The sequence below is a fragment of the Euleptes europaea genome, chromosome 17 (genome assembly GCF_029931775.1).
Source record: "Euleptes europaea isolate rEulEur1 chromosome 17, rEulEur1.hap1, whole genome shotgun sequence".
Classification (NCBI taxonomy): domain Eukaryota; kingdom Metazoa; phylum Chordata; class Lepidosauria; order Squamata; family Sphaerodactylidae; genus Euleptes; species Euleptes europaea.
In genome coordinates this window covers 21118096-21143092 of record NC_079328.1, presented here as the reverse complement: position 1 = coordinate 21143092, position 24997 = coordinate 21118096, and the positions used below count along the sequence as shown (strand labels likewise).

The window sequence follows — 24997 nt, the reverse complement described above, 5'->3', positions numbered from 1 at the left end:
TTCTTCAGATACAGCTAGAATGTGTCAATCCATCTCTTGTTGGGTCTTCCTCTGTTCCTAGATCTGCTATTCATCCCGCTGGCACTTCTCGCCCCGCCCCTTCCCGCCTCTGGGCGGAGCTCCAGATTCTCCTTGAAAACAAACCTGGCACGTTAACGGCTCTCCGCCGTCCGTTTTTCAGCGCATGCGTGGTGTATGCGTCATATTTTTTTCCCCGCGCGAGGTTTTTTTTTTTGTCCCCGGGCGGCCTCCGTAGTCCGTGACAGGTCGGGGCGTCGACTGGGAAAAGATGGCGGCCTCCACCCTCGGTTGTCGAGTCCCCTGCCGGCTCCTGCTATGGCCGAGAGCCGGTAGGTCCCGCGGGGTTTGCCCTCTTCCCTTGGTCAGACTGTCACTGCGGGGGTGGGGAGAATCGTTTCGGGTTCTTAGAAGGCGAGGGCGGCGGGTCCCTTTCTGGTGGGAGCGCGCGGAGGCCCAGGAAGGTCGCCGGGTCTTGTTCGGCTTCTCTCTCTCATGCCTGAAGTGGCTCCCAGCAGCGTTTTTCTTGGGAAGTTTCCAAACCAATCGCGACGAGTCGTCGTATGGAGGTCAAGCTGCGAGCACGAGGCCTGCTCCAAATCTCAGCAGGTTTTGGAGGCAGAGGGTTGCGAAAAGGACACGCTGCAGGGTCAGCCTCTAGCATCTCCAGCAAAGCAAGACTCTGCTGTCCACAAAACAGAACCCTCTCAGGAAGTTTTGGGAGCCACTTTGTATTTATAACATAGGCAGGAAGATGATTCACAGTGGGTAGCCCCGTGGTGCAGAGTGTTAAGCTGCAGTCCAAGCTCTGCTCACGACCTGAGTTCGATCCCAACGGAAGTCGGTTTCAGGTAGCCGGCTCAAGGTCGACTCAGCCTTCCATCCTTCCGAGGTCGGTGAAATGAGTACCCAGCTTGCTGGGGGTAAAGGGAAGATGACTGGGGAAGGCACTGGCAAAACACCCCATAAAACAAAGTCTGCCTAGAAAATGTCGGGATGTGACATCACCCCATGGGTCAAGAATGACCCGGTGCTTGCACAGGGGACCTTTACCTTTAGCCGTGTTAGAGTATCTGAAGAAGTGAGCTGTGGCTCATGAAAGCTCATACCCTGCCAGAAAATATTTTTGTTAGTCTTTAAGGTGCTACTGGACTCTTGCTCTTCTCTACTAAATCCATACTATGTTATACACTTTTCCCCCACCCAACATTTTCACACCAAAATCTTTTACCAGGAGCACAAGTTTCTAAATTTCTTAGTTATATTAGTTCACAGTATCTGAAGAAGTGAGCTGTGGCTCACGAAAGCTCATACCCTACCAGAAAATATTTTTGTTAGTCTTTAAGGTGCTACTGGACTCTTGCTCTTCTCTACTAAATCCATACTATGTTATACACTTTTCCCCCACCCAACATTTTCACACCGAAATCTTTTACCAGGAGCACAAGTTTCTAAATTTCTTAGTTATATTAGTTCACAGAATCTGAAGAAGTGAGCTGTGGCTCACGAAAGCTCATACCCTATCAGAAAATATTTTTGTTAGTCTTTAAGGTGCTACTGGACTCTTGCCCTTTTCTACAATAGGCAGGAAGGTGGTTGACAGCTTGGAAGGCTTTAAGAAGGGAGTGGACATGTTCATGGAGGAGAAGGCTATTCATGGCTACTAGTCATGATGCATATCTATTATCTCCAGGATCAGAGGAGAATGCCTATTCTATTAGGTGCTGTGTGGAACACAGGCTGGGTAATGCTGCTGCAGTCGTCTTGTTTGTGGGCTTCCTAAAGGCACCTGGTTGGCCACTGTGAGAACAGACTGCTGGACTTGATGGACCTTGGTCTGATCCAGCAGGGCCTTTCTTATGTTCTTATCCCTGACAACTGTTTGTCCGGCTGCCAGAGAGAGGGGGAGCTCACCAGCTTAGAGTTGCCAACCTCCAGGTGCTAGCTGGAGACCTGCTGTTACAACTGATCTCCAGCCAATAGAGATCAGTTCCCCTGGAGAAAAATGGCCACTTTGGCAACTGGACTCTATGGCATTGAAGTCCCTCCCCAAACCCCGCTGTCCTTAGGCTCCGCCCCCAAAACATCCTGCCGGTGGTTAAGAGGAACCTGGCAACCCTACACCAGCTCCCTAGGTGGATTCATTTGGATCCACTGGCTGCTTGCGGTGCATCATGAGTCTTGTCCCCTTGGTGATGCTATGAGCCTAAACTGTATCAGAAAATGGCCAGACACAGATCAGTGGAGGGCTGAAATCTTACCTATTATGCCAACCATAAGTCAGAACAGAACAGAGAACACTGCCTCCGGTGGGCCTGAAGGATGCACAATGGACCTTCAGCAGTTCTCCCCCACCCCATCTTTAAGTCAGAACTCGACAAATCCTAAGAGAGCCAGCTTGGTGTTGTGGTTAAGAGCAGTGGTTTGGAGCGCACTCCTTCACGTAAGCCGGTTTGATTCTTAAGTGGTAGAGAAAGTAGGCATATAAAAACCAACTCTTCTAAGTGCTAGGCTGCTACGGTGGCTAGAAATTTCATTTCAGCACCTAGTATTTTCAGCAGTGATTTTGTTTTGAAGCTTTATTATGATGACAGCCAGGGTTACCCCCATATTTTTAATATACTACAACACTTTTGTCATATTATAGCTTGAATAAAGTTACAAGAAACTGTGAAGTGCTTAGTAGTAGGTTTTGTGGCAGGTGAGAAAATATAAAATTCTGAAGGCTGAAAAATGAGCCTAGTGCTTAAATTTTGGGGCTGGCTCCTAGAGCCAAAGAAAATTTGTCGAGGCCTGTGTTAAGTCTTGGCTGTTAGTGCACCAAGAAACCTGATGGGCACAAATGAGAGACATCAACCCTTCATCTAGCCAGTTCTTTGCGATGCATGTCGGAGTAGCTTCTCCTCTAGGATCGTGTCCTGAATGATAGGTGTCTTATCACAAACCAACCTAGTGTTCAGTAATAGCACTTAAGATGTGAGTTTTTTTGCTACCATGGCTATTGGGGTCTTGCTGGCTGGGAGGGGGACCCAAATAAGGGATAGACCTTAACTGAGTGACCCCCTCCCTTTACCAGGGTAATCCTCCTCCCTCCCTTTTCCATATCTCCTCTTGGCTAAGATGAACGATGCATCACTTCCCCCACCTCTAATACTTAGGCATGTATCTGCGTGCACACGCACACCACTTCTATTATTTGTGAGAAGAAAGATCCAGGATTAGCACTAATTGGTATTAAAACAAAAACATTGCCAAAGAAGCATAGGAATCTGATATTGAATGAACTGGAGGCTGATAAGCAAGTCATTGCTCCCTAATGGAATAGGAAACCTGTTCTTAGCACTTGAGACTGGCTACGATAAGTTTAGTATGTAATAATAATGAATGTACTCAGTGTGTGTAAATATTTATGGAAGAGAAAATGCAGATTAGAGATTTCTATTCAACAATGGTGATTGTTTATTAACTATTGGAATCAAATATCAGTAATAATACAACCAGAGGAACTTTAAAGTATTTAATAGGTTAATATGTATAGGTACCTTTTTGGTCTTCTCTTTTTGCTTGCATAATTTTTGAAGTCTGTTACTAAAACCCCCCCAATTAGTTCCCACTCAGATTGAATCCAGTGAGAGCAGTTTAGTAATTTATATCAGTATTCCAGTCAGGTTTAATTTCTGGTGGTATGGGCTTCGGATTTTTGTAAGATGCCTTGACCTTTAATTTGATGGCAAGTTGGAGGGTAAATTGAAAACCATGTATGTTGATGGGCTATGCATGTTTATTTTAATTTAATCTATTCTTTCTACAATTATAAATGGGCTTCTGTTTGCCCGGGATAGCTTGCAGGTTTTTGTCCAGACTGAAATTAAATGGATCGAGCAAGCCAAACATTGTGATGTGGTCATAGTTACAGCATGTGGCCGGGGATGTCTCCTCCGGCATGTGTAGATACAGAGAGTCTGGTGGAGGGAGGGGTTGCTAACACTTGTCTTGCATTGCATCATGGGGTCATCCATTAGGATAGTCTCAGCCTACCTAAGGACATTGTTGGCTTCATGTACTAATTGGCCACTAGACCCTTGTGCCAGATGCGCACAACTAAACATTTGCCCATTTAGCTGTTTAGTAGCTATTGTGAGCAATTTTAAAGACCACGTGTGCTCTCTTTCTTAGCCCAAGCTACCTTTGAGGATCAAATGGGATTGTTCCCCTGAGTCTCTTGGATAATTGAGCAACAGCAACCCACTCATGGGCATCCTCTGTTTCCTTCTGATTTAGGCTGGAGCGTTTCTCCATCGGCATCTCCTCTTCTTCAGCAACAGCGTGATGTTCATTACTCCGTGATTCCTCATGGAAAGAGTGGGCGTTCCTCTGTCAGTGGCATCGTGGCCACTGTCTTTGGGGCCACAGGATTCTTGGGTCGATACGTCGTTGGCCGACTGGGTAATGTTTGGGGGCCTGGCGAGAAAGAATAAACCTAAAGCGTGGTGGTTTCTTTTGAGATTTAAAGTAAAGCAAGTTCTTGAAGCCTTGTCTAGAGCTATGGCTTGACCTCGGAATCCATGGTTCACAGTTGTCGGTTTGCCCCATCAGGGGTTGGAAGAGGATAAACTGATGAACTGGGCCTTTATTGGGCCTTGGTGGCCAAAGTGGAGATATATTTGTGGGTTTATAGGAACCCGGCCCATTGCTGTGTTTCAAGGGCAACAAAAAATGAAAAACTATATGTCATACTTAGTGTCGAATTTGTGAATGCTCACTCTTAAAAAGAAGAAGAATTATTTAGCTTAGGTTTGTTGTATTAGATACGTGCGGTCAGGTATGAGTGTTTAGGTGTCTGATGACAACTCTTGTGAATGTCAGGAATTCAGTACTCTTCCTCTCAGTTTTATACAGCAGTTCTACTTCTAAAAAACCCTTCCTGAATATTTTAGGACGGATTGGCTCTCAGGTCATGATTCCTTATCGCTGTGAACCATACGACATGACGTATTTACGGCCAATGGGTGATCTTGGACAGCTCCTGTTCACGGTAGGTCTTTCTGGCTTTGGGTGGTGGGAAGTGCCATCAAGACATAGCCATTTACGGTGACCCTGTTATAATCCAATCTTGGTTCGCAGGGGAGGAGAGCAGGCAGCAATGGATGAAGTCAGAACCCCCCAAAGATAGACTTCAACCCCTTCCCTCCAGCAGAGGACCATCCTGGTTTGGACTTTGAGCTGCGAGGTTGTTTTGCTGTTCCTGAGCAGCTATTTGGGAGCAGAGCTCTTGTTGGCTTTTAAGCTCTTTCCTTCAGCCTAACACTCTGGATGCCATGAAAGAGCTAGAAAAGATTCTGAAGTGTAAGGATGTGTCACTGGCCACCAAGATTAGGTTAATTCATGCCATCGTATTCCCTATTACTATGTATGGGTGTGAAAGCTGGACAATGAAGAAAGCTGACAGGAAGAAAGTAGACTCCTTTGAAATGTGGTGTTGGAGGAGAGTGTTACGGATACCATGGACAGCCAAAAAAACAAATCAGTGGGTTATAGATCAAATCAAGCCTGAACTGACCCTAGAAGCTAAAATGACTAAACTGAGGCTATCATATTTTGGTCGCATTAGGAGAAGGCAAGAGTCACTAGAAAAGACAGTCATGCTAGGAAAAGTTGAGGTCAGCAGGAAAAGAGGAAGACCCAGCAAGAGATGGACTGACTTAATAAAGAAAGCCACAGCCCTCAGTTTGCAAGACCTGAGCGAGGCTGTCAAAGATAGGACATTTTGGAGGACATTGATTCATAGGGTCGCCAAGAGTCGGGAGCGACTTGACGGCACTTAACACACGCACAACACTCTGGCAGTATGATCCTATGCAGAGCTATTCCATTGTAAGCCCACTGAAAGCATGGGTTTAGACTGAAGTAACTCTGCATAGGATTGCACTGTAAGAAATGAGGGATAGGTAGGGTAGACATGCTTGGAAAAGAGTCATGGGGAGGGTAGATGTACTTGGCAGCCCCTGCAGGAGCAGAACCATGTGCTGCGTGGTGTAGAAGAAGAGTTTGTTTTTATATGCCGACTTTCTCTACCACTTAAGGTAGACTCAAACTGGCTTACAATCACCTTCCCCCTCCCCACAACAGACACCCTATGAGGTGGGTGGGGCTGATAGAGTGTGACTTGCCCAAGGTCACCCAGCTAGCTTCGTGTGTAGGAGTGGGGAAACAAATCCAGTTCACCAGATTAGCCTCCGCCGCTCATATGGAGGAGTGGGGAATCAAACCTGGTTCTCCAGATCAGAGTCCACCCCTCTTAACCACACTGTAGTGGTTAAAACTAGTGGTTTGGAGCGGTGGACTCTGATCTGGAGAACTGGGTTTGATTCCCCACTCCTCCACATGAAACCAGCTGGGTGACCTTGGGTTAGACATCTCTCTTAGAGCTCTCTCAGCCCCACCTACCTCACAGGGTGTCTGTTGTGGGGAGGGGAAGGGCAGGTGATTGTAAGCCGGTTCGATTCTTCCTTAAGTGGTAGAGAAAGCCGGCATATAAAAACCAACTCTGTAATATTTTGATAGTAGTGTCTGCACTCCTTGTACTTGTTTGGCCCAGGAAAGGGACATCTGCTCCTCCTTCCTTAGCTATTGTGCCTCCATTGCCTGTCCTCCCATGCCCTGAGAAACAGTTATGGGCGAGTGGCATGGGTATTTCTAAGTGAATCCATCTGTGAAGTGATAGCTTACGCATGGGAGGGTTGGACTCAGTCCTTACTCCAGCTGCGTCTTTCTGCAATGGAGGGACCGTTCGCCTCTTGGAATGGGATAGGGCTGACCTTCTGATGCTACGGGGCATAAGGAGGTGATGGATAGGGCCCTGGTATGTCCCCACCCCTCTTCTCCTCCCTGGCCCCGTTGGAGAAATTGTCGCAGGAGAGATTAAGAAAACTGTGGGGAGAGATGTTTCTGCTACAGTGGCCGAGGGTCAGAGACATAAATTGAGGAAGTAATCCAAGCTTTTCCCGGCATCCTTTAATGGTATTCTTTAAAATAAAGGGAATAACCAGTTGTCATTCCAAGACCAAAAAACCTCCATACAAAACAACAAGCCCCCCGCCCCCCAATCTGTATGAAGTTATGGGCACCTTGAAGTTTTCCTCTGTTGGTGCCTCTTTTGTCTGTCAATCAGTTATACTCCAGGGATGGGGGTGGGATGAAGTTGCTTTCTGCAAAAGGTGAGGAAGTGAATCAGGATTTGTCCCGTGTCACATTCCAGTGCCAATATTTGGGGCTGAGCATAAAGGACTTTTGGGGAACGTTAAAACTCATTTCCCAGGAAGGTCAGATCAGGATAAGTTAGAACTAGTATTGACAGACAGGGATAAATTCATTACTTTCCAAATGGCAAGGTTTGTTGCTGCTGTGATAAAGGTGAAGATGACAACAAAGCATGCCGAGGTAAGTATGGTTGACCTGCGCTCCACCTGCTCCATCCTGGGTCATTAGCCATTTGAATTGAATTGAATTGAATTGAATTGAATTGAAGGTGTTTTTATTTTGAGATATTTCAAAAGAACTGGTCATTATGTAATTTAAATTTTTTCGTCGAAAATGTATGCCAATTTCATGTTTTTATTTTGATGGAATCTTTGCTGTTGCTTATTTGCTGTTGTAATAAAGACAGATTGGCTTGAAGTAAACAGTTTTGCTTTATAAAGTCTTTGAGGTTTTTTTCCTGCATAGTTTAATTTCTTTTGTGGTTTATGCTGTGTTTTCTAGGAATGGGACGCACGTGACAAAGATTCTATCCGAAGAGCCCTTGAACACAGTAATGTTGTCATCAATCTTGTTGGAAAAGAGTGGGAAACGAGGTATCTGTCTTCACATTTAGTAAGAAAAAACTGAAATCCCATGAAAAGGGTTTTTGAGTGGTGGGGTTAAGTCTTTAGTGCATCACCGGTCTTGTTCTTTAAAGGAAAGGTCTTACACTTTGCGTATTTTTGTGATGTTTTCCCTGTATTTTCCCTCTTAATCCGTTATCTCTATCTCTCCAGTGTGAGATTGAGAGATCTCAGGGTCACAAATTCTTGGGCTGAAAACAGCAGTTAGAAGCTGTTACAGTTTCCATGCTGGAGTGAATTTGCAAGTGGATCACCCACCTGTGGTGTGCACGTTGTCTTCAAGGGCAGACCCACATAGACTGTGTTACAGTAATCTAGGCTTAAGGCTACTGAAGCATGGATCAGCATGACCAGACTGGACATCTGCAAATAGGGAGCCAGCTTCCTAGCTGGTGCAGCTGGAAAGAAAGCATCTTTTGTTGTCATGGAACATATTCCTGCAATGGGAGACCATGATTCAGCAAGACTCCCGAGCTCTTCAGAGTCTTCCAGCAAAAGCTGCACACCATTGATAGTATGAAGCACAATCCTATCAAAGCAGTGGACCTCCCGGCCAGCATCACCTCTATCTTACTTGGGTTCAGCTTGTCCTCCCTCAGCCACTTGACCACCCCATTCAGACGCCGGGCCAGAGCAGAGACAGCTGCAGCCGATGGCTTATTCAGAGTGATTTACCGGGGTGTTCCTTAGTAGACAGATGACAGCCTTCTTCAAAACTGTTCACAATCTCATTACATAGATATGAAGGAACATGAGAGATGACTGTCTTGTTCTTCCATGTGTATAGAGCAATGTGGCCTTTCTGTTTTGCATGTGTACGCTGCTCTTCTCTTGCATGTGTGTGATCACGTACCACCCTTCCTTCGCCTCTGTCACATGTACTCCAGCACCCTCTCTCACACATACAACACCATTGCCACTGTCTCTTATACACGTCTGTACTCCTTCCTAGCTTTGTCTAATACCTGGAGATGCATGCTGCTGTATCAACACCCCCCTACTAGTAGGGTTGCCAACCTCCAGGTACTAGCTGGAGATCTGCTATTACAACTGATCTCCAGCCAATAGAGATCAGTTCACCTGGAGAAAATGGCCGCTTTGGCAACTGGACTCTATGGCATTGAAGTCCCTCCTCTCCCCAAGGCTGGAGAGAAGTTGTAATAGCAGGAGATCTCCAGCCACCACCTGGAGGTTGGCAACCCTACCTACTGGCCACACAAGGGTTCTCAGGGTGCTCTCTCTCCTGCTCAGTTTCCATTGCACAGCCCAGCAACGCTGTCTCTCAGGGAAGTACCAGTGTGCCAGGAAAGTGCTGCATAACTTGTCCTTGGATTGGTTCCCACTAATTACTGTAAATTGGGAACTTTGAAACCTCTGGGAATCTGCAATAGGTTTTCACTAAGCTGCCCACTCCCATATGAACCTACCCAACTACTCTAGTCATCTTCAGAGGCCCTGCTTCAGGTGGCTCCACCATCTGAGGCTAGATGGGTGTAAACCAATGGAAGGGCCTTCTTGGTTGTGGCAACAAAAATTTGGAACTCCCTCCCCAGGGAGATTTGTCTGTGTCCTTCTACTGTTGTCTTCCCCCAGTGGGTGAAGACTTTTTTGTTTTGTTTTGTTTGGCATTGGATTATCGCCCTTATCTAAGCTGTCCAAAGGAGAAGCTAAAGGTGCATTGGGTGTGAGAGCTGTCTCAGTGGTAGAACGCATGCTTTTAATGGCAAAGGTTCCCTGGCATCTTCAGTAAAAAAAAAAAAAAAATCTCAGCAGGCGTCAGGAAAGACCTTTTTCCAGAGAGCAGCAGCAGCCTCCCAGAGTAAGAAGTATTGATGGAATCAGTCAGTGGTCTGACTGAGTAGATGACAGCTTCATGTATTCACCTAGATCACAGACAGGGTTCTTCACTCAGTGTAAAAAATCTAGAACATCTATAACCCCATCTGATGTATAATTTGGCCCAATTTTAGAGACATTCTGCAAGATAGTGTTCCTTGCCAAATGGTATTCCGATAGGGCAAATGACCTTGCTTGTATGACTCTTAAGCTTTGAACTGGTAGAATGTTGAAAGAACAAGATGTGCATTGTCTGCTCATGTGGATCCATAAGGTCTCTGTAGTTATGTAGGTGTCACAGGGTAACTGCTTCATATCGGGATGCTCTGGAAACCGGCAGAACAGAAAACAAGGAAGAAGTGTGTTTCTTGTGTTTAAAATTCTGTTTTTACTGCATTGATGTCTTAAAAGGTAGGTAAAGGTACCCTGTGCAAGCACCGGGTCATTCCTGACCCATGGGGTGACATCACATCCCAACGTTTCCAAGGCAGACTTTCTTTGCGGGGTGGTTTGCCAGTGCCTTCCCCAGTCATCTTCCCTTTACCCCCAGCAAGCTGGGTACTCATTTTACCGACCTCGGCAGGATGGAAGGCTGAGTTGACCTCGAGCCGGCTACCTGAAACCGACTTCCGTCGGGATCGAACTCAGGTCGTGAGCAGAGCTTTTGACTGCAGTACTGCAGCTTAACACTCTGCGCCACGGGGCTCCTAGGTCTTATCAGGTATTCCTGTCCCTGTATTGTGCTGGGTCGGCTGCTGCTCTGAGAGACTGGCTTAGTCAAGACTGAGTTTGTTAAGGCCTACCTAATGACAGCTGCCAAAGTCTGTTCTCCTGTCTCCCCTGTTACACTGCACCAGTGTAACTGTCATGTGATATTTGTCAGTGAATCAAAGCACACATGTAATCCTTTCCCCCCTTCTTTCAGAAACTTCAAATTTGAAGATGTCTTCATTAACATTCCCAGGGATATTGCCAGGCTTTCCAGAGAAGCTGGCGTAGAAAAATTAATTCATGTGTCTCATCTGAATGCAGACTTGAGGAGCCCATCTAAATACCTTCGGAATAAAGTAAGTCACTGAGTTTTTCTAGCTGCTGCTGGTTTGTAGTTGCTTTCAGGGTATTAGGGACAGAATCGCAGCCTCTTGATGGCTGCCAACTTGAAAGGTTTTAAGAGGGGAGTGGACAAGTTCATGGAGGAGAGGGCTATTCATGGCAACTAGTGAAATGGATACTAGTTGTGATGCATGCTTATTATCTCCAGTATCAGAGGAGCATGCCTATTATATTAGGTGCTTTGGAACACAGGCAGGCTAATGATTCTGCAGTCGTCTTGTTTGTGGGCTTCCTAGAGGCACCTGGTTGGCCACTGTGTGAACAGACTGCTGGACTTGATGGTCTGATCCAGCAAGGCTTATGTTCTCATGTTTCCCTTTTACTTTCTTTGCCCCTGCCTGAAAGCAAAATACTTCGCATACTCCCGGGAGATATAGCAGGATCACAGAGCTATCGAACCCAGCCTGCTCTTTTCCTAAGGGTTATTTGGCATGTTGGAGTGAGATGGGACTATGCCCCTCTTTTGAGGTTTGCAGGGGGCGTTTGTGTGTGAATACATATGGTAATTGTTCCGTGGTAGCAGTGTCCAGTTAAAGCTTCTTTACAGCATGTTTTCAAGTGGGCATGTGCCCTTTCTCAGGCACAGGCTAAGAAATATGGGAGGTGAGTCTCTTCTACACAGTGTAAAGATTTAAAACAACAAGAACCAGAATTTTGAGAGTAGGTTAAAAATGGTGCATAAATTAAGGTGGCACAGGGTGCTTGCTCCAGCATTGGAAGATGGAGTAGGACAAGGATGATTATCTAGCTGAGGATTTGTTGTTACCACATTTTTCCTATTACAGATTTTTAGCATATCATTGAGTAGCATCATGCCAGCTTCTTGTGAACTAGTGGTGCACCATTGTTCAGTTTCGGTAGCTTATTATACAGCTGTATTCTGAATTACTTGAATTTAAGGAATTCTTTACAAAGAAGGGACACTGTAAGCCCCCCCCCCCAATATCTTGGAGTTGGAGACACTTCTTAGTAAGAGTATCTTCATGCATTGTTGAGGGAGCTCAGTCTTGTTCTGAGGATTTCTCTTAAGTATAGACTTCATGATCTGGTTCTCAGTGGCAGCTGTGTTGACTTTTCTGCCTTTGTTTCCACCTCCCCAGCTGTCTCTATCCCCCCTCCTGGCATCCTTAAGAATATAAGAAAGGCCATGCTGGATCAGACCAAGGCCCATTAAGTACAACTGTCTGTTCACACAGTGGCCAACCAGGTGCCTCTAGGAAGCCCACAAACAAGACAACTGCAGCAGCATTATCCTGCTTGTGTTCCACAACACCTAATATAATGGGCATGCTACTCTGATCCTGGAGAGAATAGGTATGCATCATGACTAGTACCCATTTTTACTAGTAGCCATGAATAGCCCTCTCCTCCATGAATATGTCCACTCCCCTCTTAAAGCCTTCCAATCCTTGCTCTCTGCCTCCCCAGTGGACTGTTTCCTGGGTGTCTTTCCCTTGAGTATCCATCAGAAGAGAATCCCCAGTTGAAGGACTTCTTCACCCCATCCATGTTCAGATAAACATGCAAGGATGTTCATGTTCTGTTCAGGAAAAAACAACAACGCCGGACCCAGATGAGACTTGTTCAAAATGAGGGAATTCGTGGGAAAAGACAGTTTTAAACATTTGGAAGTCTTTGTTCTCCCCCCCCCCGCCCAATATATGGATGATAAAGAATAAATAAAATATTTTCTCTTTTGTCTAAATTGTGATATTCCGCCTAGGACCCAAATATCTAAAAGGCCTTCTCCTCCCATACCTCGTATGCCAGCGTTTCCCAACTGTTGGGTGGCAAAGCCTCTGAAAATAGGGCCTTTTATGCATGGCTTGTTTCCATTGGATATGCTGCTCTCTCGATGCACAGTAGTTGTAGTCGAATTCTCAAACCACTCTGCAGCCGCATAAGTAGTTTGTGATTATTTCAGTGGCAGACTGAGGACCGAAACTGACCAGCACTCGCTGTGAAACTGACCAAATAAGCAGCCTTATAGTATTCCAGCCTGGAGAGGAAGGGCTGGATGAGGGGGAAAGACAAGTGGGAGGGAGAAGCGAGGATGGGCATGGGGAGAAAACCCCGGATTGACAAGTATGCACTGGATCAGTTTTTGATTTGGGATCAAGGCAGACGTTAAAACTTGGGGGTAAAACAGCATCCACAAAACGTGGGGGAAACACGAGGAGAGAGCAAGGCGACTTCTAAAGGTCAGAAAATACTCAACGCATAATGAAAATAAAGCCTCGAAGTACTCAGGGCTTGTCAGCGAAGGAAACAACCTGTGCATAAAAGGCCTAGGTTGCATGCTAGCCCCCCCCCCCCACCAGTGGGTGCCACTGCCCTTTCCATTGTTCTCCTTTGTATTTTGGAAACCAAGATCTCACCCTGGAAACAGTATCTTCCATTCCTTACACAGCTGATACTTTTTCTTTGCTTCATATACATATTGATCAAGTGAAACGTCTCCTGATGGTTATTAGAGTGAGTTTCTTAGACTCTTAGGAGAATAGAGGGAGTAAAGGAGAAGGAGAGAGTGGTCAAAGGCTGTAATGTAACTTCCATATGCAAAGGCTGTGTCTGCTGGAATGCCACTTGCTTGGGGTTCATAGTGGGGGGCAGCTGCCCCCTTTGTGCGCTCTTTGTTTGTTTCTCAAAAACATCTGGTTAGCCACTGTAGAAAATGGAATATTGAACTAGATGGGTGCGAAGGGCAGGGTTTGCCTAGGGTGCCAAAAATCCTTGGGCCAGCCTTGAATGGGTCACCATACCAAAAAGGTTGGAAACCGCTGTTGTACACCAACTGTAATCTGCAAGCTGCGACCTACTGGCTTTCCCCCCAATTAAAGAAGAAGAAGAAGAGTTGGTTTTTATATGCCGACTTTCTCTACCGCTTAAGGAAGAATCAAACCGGCTTACAGACACATACTGAGAGAGCTCTAAGAGATCTGTAACTAGCCCAAGGTCACCCAGCTGGCTTCGTGTGTAGGAGTGGGGAAACCAATCCAGTTCACCAGATTAGCCTCCGCCACGCATGTGGAGGAGTGGTGAATCAAACCCGGTTCTCCAGATCAGAGTCTACTGCTCCAAACCACCGCTCTTAACCACTATACCATGCTGGCTCTCAGTAGTCTGCCTGGTATGAACCAGAGCCTTTCCCATCATCGCTCCAACTTTGTGGAATAGGCTCCCTGAGGAGGTAAGAGAGGCACCATCTCTAGAAATATTCAGGAGCCGCTGCAAGGTTGTTTTATTTGCTCTGACTTTTTATGGGCTTTAGACAGCAGGCATCTTTTGCGGTGTGTGTGATATTATCTGGGGCTCTGTTTTGCATGCAATTTGTAAGCTTCCTTGAGCCACGAGGAGGGGCAGGATGTAATACTTAGTGCAGCCATTTCAGAGGTGATAAAGCCAGGATATAAACTGCTTGTTAGCGACATTTGTAGAGGTTAATGTGAAACATCATCTGATGAAGTATTTATACTACAGTCATTTTCTGTTAATGCCTTGATAACAGGCTGCTGGGGAAAAGGCTGTGAGGGAAGAATTTCCAGATGCTATCATCATGAAGCCTGCTGAAATGTTTGGAAGAGAGGACAGGTTTTTCAACTACTATGCAAGTATGCACTTATTGGAGCATGAGATCTGCTTTGTTAAGGGGAAAGTAATGTTGGAGAGAAAGGGGTAGAATCTCACTTCTTTCCACACTTGCTCCAAATTGCACCTCTGGTTCTTCATGCCAGCCCATATCATGGTAGAATCAACGACTGAGTGTTATTTACTTTGACTGGCAGCTGCCTCAGGTAAAGGTCTTTCACATCACCTCCTACTTCTTTTAACTGGAGATCCGGGGGGGGGGGGTGTTGAACGTGTGATCTCCTGCATGCTAAGCAAAGGCTCTGCTTCTGAGCCGCAGCCCCACCCCTGTTTAAAGTTCATCTTCCTCTTTAAACTGGTGCCGCAGTCTTCTGGAGATATAGTTATAGGTCTTAAAAGGGTTCTCTGTAACACATGTTTTCCTGGGTTTGTGACTCCTGTATTATAAACATCGAAAGCTCTGCCAAGTCTGTTCTTCTTTATTAAAAATCTAGACCTTGCCCCTCCCATCTCTTTTCATTCCTTGAGGTTTTATTCATTCAGAGGTGAAAGGCTTGCTAGTTCAAACTTGGGCAATTATAATGCTCAATGTCGAAGTTGGATTTTTGTGAATTAGAACTGAAAAGGAATTCTACAAACTCAAAATCTTGCACTCTTGAGAATTAAACTTTATCTTTTGGAATTTAAATCTGAAACTGAAGCATGTGTTTGGAAAGTTTTACTCAACTTTTTGTCATGCTTCATTTATTTATATTTGTGCATTAGGGGTGTGCTCAGGACACTATTCGCTTTCAAGGTTTTTGGGGCGGGGCCGTGGCTCAGTGGCAGAGCTTCTGCTTGGCATGGAGAAGGTCCCAGGTTCAGTCCCTGGCATCTCTGGTTGAAAGGATCATGTAGGAGGTGTGACGCAAGACTTTGACCAGAGACCCTGGAGTGTCTCCAAGGCTGAACTTGAGGAATCAAGGGTCTAACTCGGAATAAGGCAACTGTATATGTATGTGTAATTGTACATCCATCATTAATAACAGATATAAACCTGTAAATAACTATGGTAAATACAACCTGAATTATAATTTAGTGGAAGCAAATATTACATTAAATGGAGTGTAAGCTTCATTATTAATTTATTGTATATCTGTGGGTCCACATGTCAAAATCTAGTGGCTGGGAATCTAACAGCTACCTCTGCAGGGTTTTCCCATCCTTTCGGACAGATGTAGGAGTTCCCTGCTGTTGAGCATGTACTTTTATTAATTTTTTAAAAAATGTGGTTGATTCTCATGTTGCTATTTTAAGGTATGGTTGTGTACTTTGCTGAAAGTATCTGCGCAGCTTTTCTTTGTTCCCAGGTATCCATGTTTGTATTCTCCAAGTAACCTATCCATCTCTCTCTAGACATGCGCTGGTTTGTGGGTGTGCCACTGATATCCCTGGGCAAGCGAACAGTGAAACAGCCTATCTATGTAGGTATTAGGCAAAAACATGCCTTTTAAAGTTGTTTTTAAACTTGCCGTTTATGCTAATGTTTGTCTTGAAAATTTTATCCCACAGGTAGTTGACGTAGCCAAGGCGATAATTAATGCCATTAAGGATCCTGATGCAAAAGGCAAAACCTACGCATTAGCTGGGTAGGTTAGTCTTTTAATCATAAACCATGGAATCTTTCTCTATCTGCAGTCTCTTATCAGTACTGCAGAATTACAATGCTACAGAGAGTGTATGTGAGAGAGGAAATAGACTTGCACAGATTATAAAAACCCTAGTTAGTAAACATTTGGAATTATTTGATCAGAGTGAGTTTCCAGTTTTGTAGTTCACCTTACTGTTTGCTGCCACAATAATAAACAAGACATATTGGTTTGCACCTGCATCAAGCCTTCTCACTGTCTCGGAACCTGTTTTGGGAACTTTGATCAGACAGCTAAGCAGGATCATTGACAGTAAGGCTGCAGTTTTCAGAAGTAAGAAGTGAATGACTAGATGGGACACTTTCTCTCCATGATAGGAAATGTTCATGCCATCTGGCTGGTAGAATAATACATTGCCACAATTTCAAGAACTCTTTAACATGTTGAAATGCTCCAGTGATTAGAAAACGCTAGATAGGATTACAGTTTACTCCGGTGGGTTCAAAAAATGATCCTGGTGAGGCACAGGGTGGAGCCTTCTGGATCTTAGGGCCTCTGATGTTTGCAGAGGGGAAGCCATGTTTAACTGTTATCCAAACAGTTTTTGAATTAAAAGGGTAGTGGCGGTGTCATAACTCAAAAGGGTATTGGTGGTGTCATAACCAAAAAGTGGGTCATAACTCTTTACGTGTGTGAAGGGGGAGGAGTTAATGAGGCAAGGAGGATGAATCAGGTGAAACCTGAGAAAAATCTCTGTGGCCTTCCCGTAGCATGTGAAATGGCCATGAGATACAGCCTCTTGCTTCGACTGTCCTGGGTGTTGTGCTGCATTAGTAGCAGTGGGATAGTTCTTGATATTTGTTCATTTTCTTCATATGTAGCCCGCCTTTCTTGCTGAGATTCAGAGTGTATCCCAAAATACAGTAAACAATTCAATTGGACTGTAGAGTAGCCCGAACACTTGATAGTGCATCACACAAGGTAAATTATGTATACTACCATTCATGTTAACGAGCCAGTGTGGTGTAGTGGTTAAGAGCGGCGGACTGTGATCTGGTGAACCAGGTTGGTTTCCCCACTCCTCCACATGAAGCCTGCTGGGTGACCTTGGGCCAGTCACAGTTCTCTTAGAACTCTCTCAGCCCCACCTACCGCACAAGGTGTCTGCTGTAGGGAGGCGAGCGGAAGGTGATCGTAAGCAGGTTTGATTCTCCTTAAAAGGTAGAGAACGTCGGCATATAAAAACCAACCCCTCCTCTTCTTCTTCTTCATCTTATATATACTGCGCTAGCAGTTTTCCCATTTCAAAATGTTGATTAACCATGTAAGAAAATATGCACGTACGCACACATTATCTTTTTAAACGTATCTTTTTGACCTGGGTTCCTGCTTGGCCTTCGTATCACTCCTGAGATCTCTACCATCATTCTTCTTTATTTAATTGCTGACACACCAGGCTTTTTTTGTGGCTGGAAAACAGGATAAAAATGCAACAACACTGCTTTTTTTGTTCCATATGTTAAATTTGTGCTGGGGGGGTTGGGAGGAGGGGTTGAGGTCCAGATATGCTGCAAGATTTTTCACCATCAAGTAATTTTTTTAGGGCAGAGCCTCTCTGACAGTCGTTTTTGACTTCAACTTTTTGTGCAACTTTGATTCTTTCCTTGCTCACTTGAGGTTTCCAAGACTTCCCCATTGGGCAGCTGAAAGAATAATCCTTACAGCAGTTTCCCATTCAGTGCAGTCCTATGCATAGTTACTCTGGTCTAAGCCCATTGAAATGAATGGGCTTAGACTGGAGTAACTGTCCTTAAAGGTAAAGGTATTCCCCTGTGCAAGCCTGGGTCATTCCTGACCCATGGGGTGACGTCACATTCTGACGTTTGCTAGGCAGACTATGTTTACGGGGTGGTTTGCCAGTGCCTTCCCCTAGTCATCATCCCTTTACCCCCAGCAAGCTGGGTACTCATTTTACCAATCTCGGAAGGATGGAAGGCTGAGCCGACCTTGAGCCAGCTACCTGAAACCGACTTCCTTTGGGATCGAACTCAGGTCGTGAGCAGAACTTTTGACTGCAGTACTGCAGCTTACCGCTCTGCGCCACGGGGCTCCTAACTGTCATTCATGAAGGTTGCTTCATATGCATTGAGCTTTCATGCAATCAGTATATATTAAACAACTGGAGTTGCTTTCTGTCCTTCATCAAGGAATTGTCTAACTGGGATATAGCAGAATACCATGTACTGGGACTTATACTTTACCCGTATTCTGGTTTCCATTTGTATCTCAAAGCCTCTTCCTAAAGAGGAGATGTTATGTTGTATGGCCAGATCATGCGTTAAATAGTTAAATTGTGGAACTCCCTACCCCAGGATGTGGTCATTTCTGCCAACTTGGAAGGCTTTAAGAGGAAAGTGGACATGTTCATGGAGGTGAGGAGTATTCATGGCTACTAGTAAAAATGGATACTAGTCATGATGCATACCTATTCTCTCCAGGATCAGAGGAGCATGCCTATTATATTAGGTGCTGTGGAACATGGGCAGGCTGGTGCATCTGCAGTTGTCTTGTTTGGGGGTTTCCTAGAGGCACCTGGTTGGCCACTGTGTGAGCAGACTGCTGGACTTGATGGACCTTGGTCTGATCCAGCATGGCCTTTCTTATGCTCTTCTTATGTTCTTATGTTCATGTGTGTATTTTTTTTGCTGAAAAATGGATTTTAGGTGTATCTTCCTAAACTTGTCATCTATATTATGCTGTATGAATGTTTGCAAGAGGCACAGCTTGACTGAACGGATACTTTCCTTTGCTTTTTTCTCCCCTGCAGCCCACATAGATATTTCCTTTACGACTTAGTACGTTATCTTTATGCGGTGCTCCACAGAGGTTATCTCCCATATCCGATGCCTCGGCCTCTATATCGGTATGTATAATCTCTTTTTGTTGTTGTTTTTGTCAGTCGCGTCACCTCTTAAACACGAGGAGGGAACGTGATTCAGGTTTTGCAGTTACAGGGTACAGTCAGAGATGTGGTAAGGTGCCCTTAAATTCTACTGTAATTGGTGGGCCTGAAGCACAAATAACACTTGCCAATTTGATATATTTAGATAACTATACCTGCTTTTCTTCCCAGTGGGGACCCAAACAACAACAAAAAGTGGGGACCCAAAGTGACGTCCCACAACACCCTCCCCTCTTCCATCTTGTATCCTCACAACAACAGCCTTGTGAGGAAAGTTGGGCTTGGAGAGAATGGCTGGCCCAAGGGCCCCCAGTAACCTTCGGTGTCAAAGGGAGGATTTGAGAAGCGGGGGGGGGGGGGGGGAGAACTCATTACGATTGGAAAAGAACACAGACCCCAAAAATGACTTGAGGAAAAACGGTTCTTTACGGAGCAATTATATATAATTAAGCAGCGAAATCACAACGTCAGTCAAATACAGGGAACATTCCTTGTATTGATATCCAAATAAAACAAAGGACCAAACTCACTTTGAAAACTGAAAGTTTAAGGGACGTCACCTCCATAGGGTCTCGGATCCGGCAGAGGATTTCTGCGACTGAAGGGGTGTGTGATTTTCACTGATCTCCTATTTGCCATTGCAGGCCTTGAGCTCCCCAGGCAGTTCCTGGGGCTCCCTTATCCTCCAGAAGCAGCCTTTTGGCTGGCAATGGGAGGCAGAAGCCCTTTCTGTCAGCAGAAATTGCTGCTGAATCCAAGCCAGGCTTCGTTCAGATAACGTTCCACCGCAGGAACTCACACTGAGGGCGTTTTTACACATGCTGAGTAATGCACTTTCAATTCACATTCAATGCACTTTGCAGCTGGATTTTACAGCATGAAATGGAAAAATCCAGTCGCAGACGGTCGTTAGACCGTCTAACGACCGTCTGCGACTGGATTTTTCCATTTCATGCAGTAAAATCCAGCTGCAAAGTGCATTGAAAGTGGATTGAAAGTGCATTACTCAGCATGTGTGAAAGCGCCCTTACAGATGGGTAGCCGCGTTAGTTGGTAGCAGTGGACTATGGTTGTTGTATTTTGCCACGCTCCTATGTGAAACTGGAAGCAGGGCCCAAGCTCAAGCACTTGTTCAACCCTCTCTTGCATTCACTACCATGCATAGAACGTGGTCCCTGAGTGAGGAGGCCATGTTTATTTCCACATGGGTTCAGGGGGGATGGCATTTAGAACATGTAACGTGTAATCTGACCACGAGGATGGTCCTGAGTAAGAGGGGATGCGTTTCTAATACTGAATGTTCATTCACGTCCTAAATGAGAACTGCGGCGAAAGAACATCCTTCAAAGAATTCTCTGCTGTTTTTGTCTAACGCGTTTTGAGAAAAGGACCCCGTGCAGCCCCCCGTCATGAGCAAGGGAACTGTGAGATCCCGTTACCAGTTTCTGCTCCTGTTCTCCCCCACCCCTCCATCCTCTGGCTTGATGCTCCAGTCTGATATTCTTCTCTGCACTTTCCCTCCTCCTCAAGGGAGTGGGGAGTGCAGTGCTGTCAAAACCTGTAATTGTGACTGGTCTCTTTTGACTGCTTTGATTTGCAGCTTATGTGCAAGATTCTTTGAGGTAAGCCCCTTCGAGCCATGGATAACCAGAGACAAAGTGGATCGGGTAAGTGTGAGCTTGCAGTTGCCACTTCACGTGTGTTCTTTCTGACTGTTACATTCAGGATTGAGAGAACGTGCTTTAGCACCCTGGAGTGTTATTTCATTAGAGTTTCTGCAGCATGGTGTAGTGCAGGGGTGGGGAACGTCAGGCCCGGGGGCCATTTCAGGGCCGTGAAATCATTTTGTCTGGCCCTTGGTGGGTCCTGGTAGATCTCTAGCTCAGAAGGATCGAAGACTGGCGATCCGCCCCATCCCACGGACAGGAATAACCTCTCTTCAAGGCGGAATAGCCTCTAGTCATGGCGGATGGTCTGTGGGCACCTGGCTGGTGCAACAGATCATAATGTGCCACCAGATGGGCGAGTGCGCCAGCCTTCTTGACCGTGTGGGTGTGTGAATGTGTGTGTGTCATCTGGGGCAGCTGACTGCTTGGGGCTTGGTTGGCTAATTTTTAAGTTGATAATTTTGTATGGCCCACAAATGATGTTATAAATATCCAAATGGCCCTTCGTGGGAAAAAAGGTTTCCCACCCCTGGTGTAGTGGTTAAGAGCGGTGGTTTGGAGCGGTGGACTCTGATCTGGAGAACTAGGTTTGATTCCCATCTCCTTCACATGAGGGTGTGTGTGGGGGGGCTGTAGTTGTGAATTTCCTGCATTGTGCAGGGGGTTGGATTGGATGACCCTGGTGGTCTCTTCCAACTCTGATTCTATGACTCTACCGAACACCTCACCAACATAATCTGAGATTTGTTTCAAGCCAAGTGCCAAGAAAACCCAGCTGCAGCTTTATTGATTAGAGAGTGTGCCCTAGCAACAAGCTTGCCCTACACTCACCCAAACGGCTGGCCAAATCTTCCAGTGCTGGTCAGTCAGGAGAGATCTTCAGGGGAGCGTCTCTGCCTCAACTCCAGCAAATCTTGATGTTATTTTCGTTGTTCTACACTTTCGTCTTCTTGACAGGGAGTCTTGTCTTGTATGGTTATCTCAATACTCATCGATTCAGGTCTATTGGTTCAGTGGGGTAATCTTGACTCACAGATGTTCAGAAATTTTGCATGGCCTCCGTGATTTGCCCCCTTTCCCCCGATAGGGACCTGACAATGGCTTTGTGGTCATGAGGGTGGCGATCATCTGGGGTGTGTGGCTCAGTGGTAGAGCATCTGCTTGGCATGCAGAAGGTCCCAGGTTCAGTCCCTGGCACCTCCAGTTAAAAGGACTAGGCAAGTTGGTGATGTGAAAGACCTCTCTGCGTGAGACCCTGGAGAGCCGCTCCAGTCTGAATAGACAATACTGACTTTGATGGACCAAGAGTCTGATTCAGTATAAGGCAGTTTCATGTGTTCATGTGTGACCTTCCAGGTGGTTGCCTCTTCACTCCTGTCATCTAAGGTTTTCTCCTGGCCTGGGTCTTCAGCCCTGACGCCTGCTTTCATTCTCTCGTCCACTCAGCTCTTGTCCACACCTGGACTGGCCATTTATTTATAAATTATACAGGTTATGTGGGTATATATCTTAATCAGTAGGCTACATTTTATCAGTTGTGAAATTTGCTGTTCTGTTCCTTCAACAGGAAGCGGAAGCAGACATCCAGTCTGTGCCGCCTGCTGCTTAATGAGGAAAAAACCCCAATTTCTGCTTTTGTATGCTGTGTGGCTTTTGGCCTGAGAAACACATACAGGCTTAACAATTGTTAGCTGAAGCTGGCAATGCAATCTAGGCCCCAAATTAATATAGCTCACAGTTGTGTTCAGTTTTGGGCACCACAACTTAAGAAAGATGTAGACAAGCTGGAGACCAAGTCCTATGAGGAAAGGTTGAAGGAGCTTGGTATGTTTAGCCTGAAGAGGAGAAGACTGAGAGGGGACATGGTAACCATCTTCATGTACTTGAAGGGCTGTCATATAGAGGAGGGTGCTGAGTTGTTTTCTGTTGCCCCAGAATGTCAGGCCAGAACCAACGGGTTGAAATTAAATCAAGAGAGTTTCCATCTAGACATTAGGAAGAATTTTCTAACAGAGTGGTTCCTCAGTGGAACAGGCTTCCTCAGGAGGTGGTGAGCTCTCCTTCCCTGGAGGTTTTTAAGCAGAGGCTAGATGGCCATCTGTCAGCAATGCTGATTCTATGACCTGAGGCAGATGAGAGGGAGGGCATCTTGGCCATCTTCTGGGTATGAGTAGGGGTCACTGGGTGTGTGTGGGGGAGGTAGTTGTGAGGTTCCTGCATTATGCAGGGGGTTGGACTAGATGACCTTGGTGGTCCCTTCCAACTCTATGATTCTATGAATTTCTATTCCACCTCTCCCCTGGAAAGTATATGAAATGATACACAATCATGCTATTTGCTGTTGCAATAAAATATCAGTGTCAATAAACCAGGCCCACAATAAAGCCACTGGCAAGAACAATGGCTAAAAAAAAACACACGCACCAGAATTCAAAACAGCAGTGCAAGAATTAAAACAGCCAGCAGCTTGATCGACAGGAGCACAAAAGGGTTACAAGCTTTGCTTGGTACCTGAATATGTCAAGGAAAGGCAGCTGGTGCAGGGAAGAGGGGGAGGCCACCAAAAAGGCCCTTATCTCATGGTCACACCCCCTTTCTAAATATGTGGGGGGGCTTGGAGAAAGGCCCTTTGATGATAAGCTTGAGAACAAGCGGTAGATTGAACACTGATGTTTAGTCAGAACTTGCTATGGGGCATTGTACTGTAATCACTTTACAATTAGCCAGGAGGGAGCATTTGTTCAATCTGGTTGCCGGTTTGCTTAGAATGAAATCCAGACAAAAAAATCACAAAATCACACAAGGTTGGGAGAGACCACAAGGGCCATCCAGTCCAACCCCCTGCCATGCAGGATCCCACAATCAAAGCGCTCCCGACAGATGGCAATCTAGCCTCTGCTTAAAGACCTCCAAAGACGGGGACCCCCCCACCCCGAGGCAGGGCATTCCACTGTCGAACCGCCCTCACAGTCAGAAAGTTCTTCCTACTGTTTAGGTGAAATAGCTTTTCTCTTAGTTTAAATCCATTACTCCGTGTCCTAGTCTCTGAAGCAACAGAGAACAAGCTAGTTCTCTCATTAACATGGCATCTCTTCAGATATTTAAACAAATATTTAAACATCCCACGGTGTTTACTGTGCCTTTCCTCCTAAGAAAGCACCAAATGTTAAGAGACTTGGGAAGCCCCATTGCCATGTATTAAAGAAAGTGAAGGATGTTTGCAAGCTTTATCGGACTCTCACATGAACACATGCAGCTGCCTTATACTGAATCAGACACTTAGTCCATCAAAGTCACTATTGTCTACTCAGACTGGCAGCGGCCCTCCAGGCAGAGGTCTTTCACATCACCTACCTGCCTAATCCCTTTTAACTGGAGATGTCGGGGATTGAACCTGGGACCAAGCAGATGCTCTACCACTGAGTCACAGCCCCTCAACTTTCTTAGTTAAAAAAAAGAAACAGCAGTCTTGTGGCACCTTCAAAACAACATGCGTTTATTAAATACAGTTGTTGACCAGCATAATAATAAAAATAACCAATCACAATAGTACACAGTTTCACATGACATCGAGGAGCCCCGGTAAGCTGCAGTACTGCAGTCCAAGCTCTGCTCACGACCTGAATTCGATCCCAACAGAAGTTGGTTTCAGGTAGCCGGCTCAAGGTTGACTCAGCCTTCCATCCTTCCGAGGTTGGTAAAATGAGTACCTAGCTTGCTGGGGGTAAAGGGAAGATGACTGGGGAAGGCACTGACAAACCACCCCATAAACAAAGTCTGCCTAGTAAACGTCGGGATGTGACGTCACCCCATGGGTCAGGAATGACCCGGTGCTTGCACAGGGGGCCTTTACCTTTACCTTTTTCACATGACATCAGGCAGTCTCCGTATTCTGGTAGCAATATAACAGAACTTCGCCACTGTGCGTGAGATGGTGGTATTCTTCTCTTCAGGTAAAAAGTTCACCATTCAGCAACTAGCATGACTAGATTTATCCTTCAAAACAACATTTCTAACCTTTGATGGGAGGTGGGATGACGGCAGCCTCGGCTGAAGTGCTTCAAGTTGTAAAGAGGCAGGCATGTCAGATGGACTTAACGATACTCTGATCCCTGTGTCTTTCAAGTTCCATACCACGGACATGAGGTTCCCTGATCTTCCTGGCTTAGAGGACCTGGGCATCACTGCCACTCCCGTGGAACAAAGAGCAATAGAAGTCCTGCGCCGCCACCGCACGTTCCGCTGGCTGGATTCAGAGATCGAGGAAGCGAAACCAGCCAAGCCCGTTACCAACATATAACC

General features: G+C 45.7%; 1 protein-coding gene across 1 annotated transcript; it reads left to right on the top strand.

Moving 5' to 3' along the window:
- Positions 1–289: 289 nt before the first annotated feature.
- NDUFA9 (NADH:ubiquinone oxidoreductase subunit A9) lies at positions 290–24995 on the top strand. The gene is made up of 11 exons (XM_056862712.1): positions 290–350; positions 4300–4464; positions 4956–5053; positions 7780–7871; positions 10663–10804; positions 14359–14461; positions 15834–15901; positions 15990–16066; positions 18894–18989; positions 20629–20695; positions 24822–24995. The coding sequence occupies exons 1-11, from the start codon at positions 290–292 to the stop codon at positions 24993–24995; spliced, it is 1143 nt and encodes a 380-aa protein (XP_056718690.1).
- Positions 24996–24997: the final 2 nt, after the last annotated feature.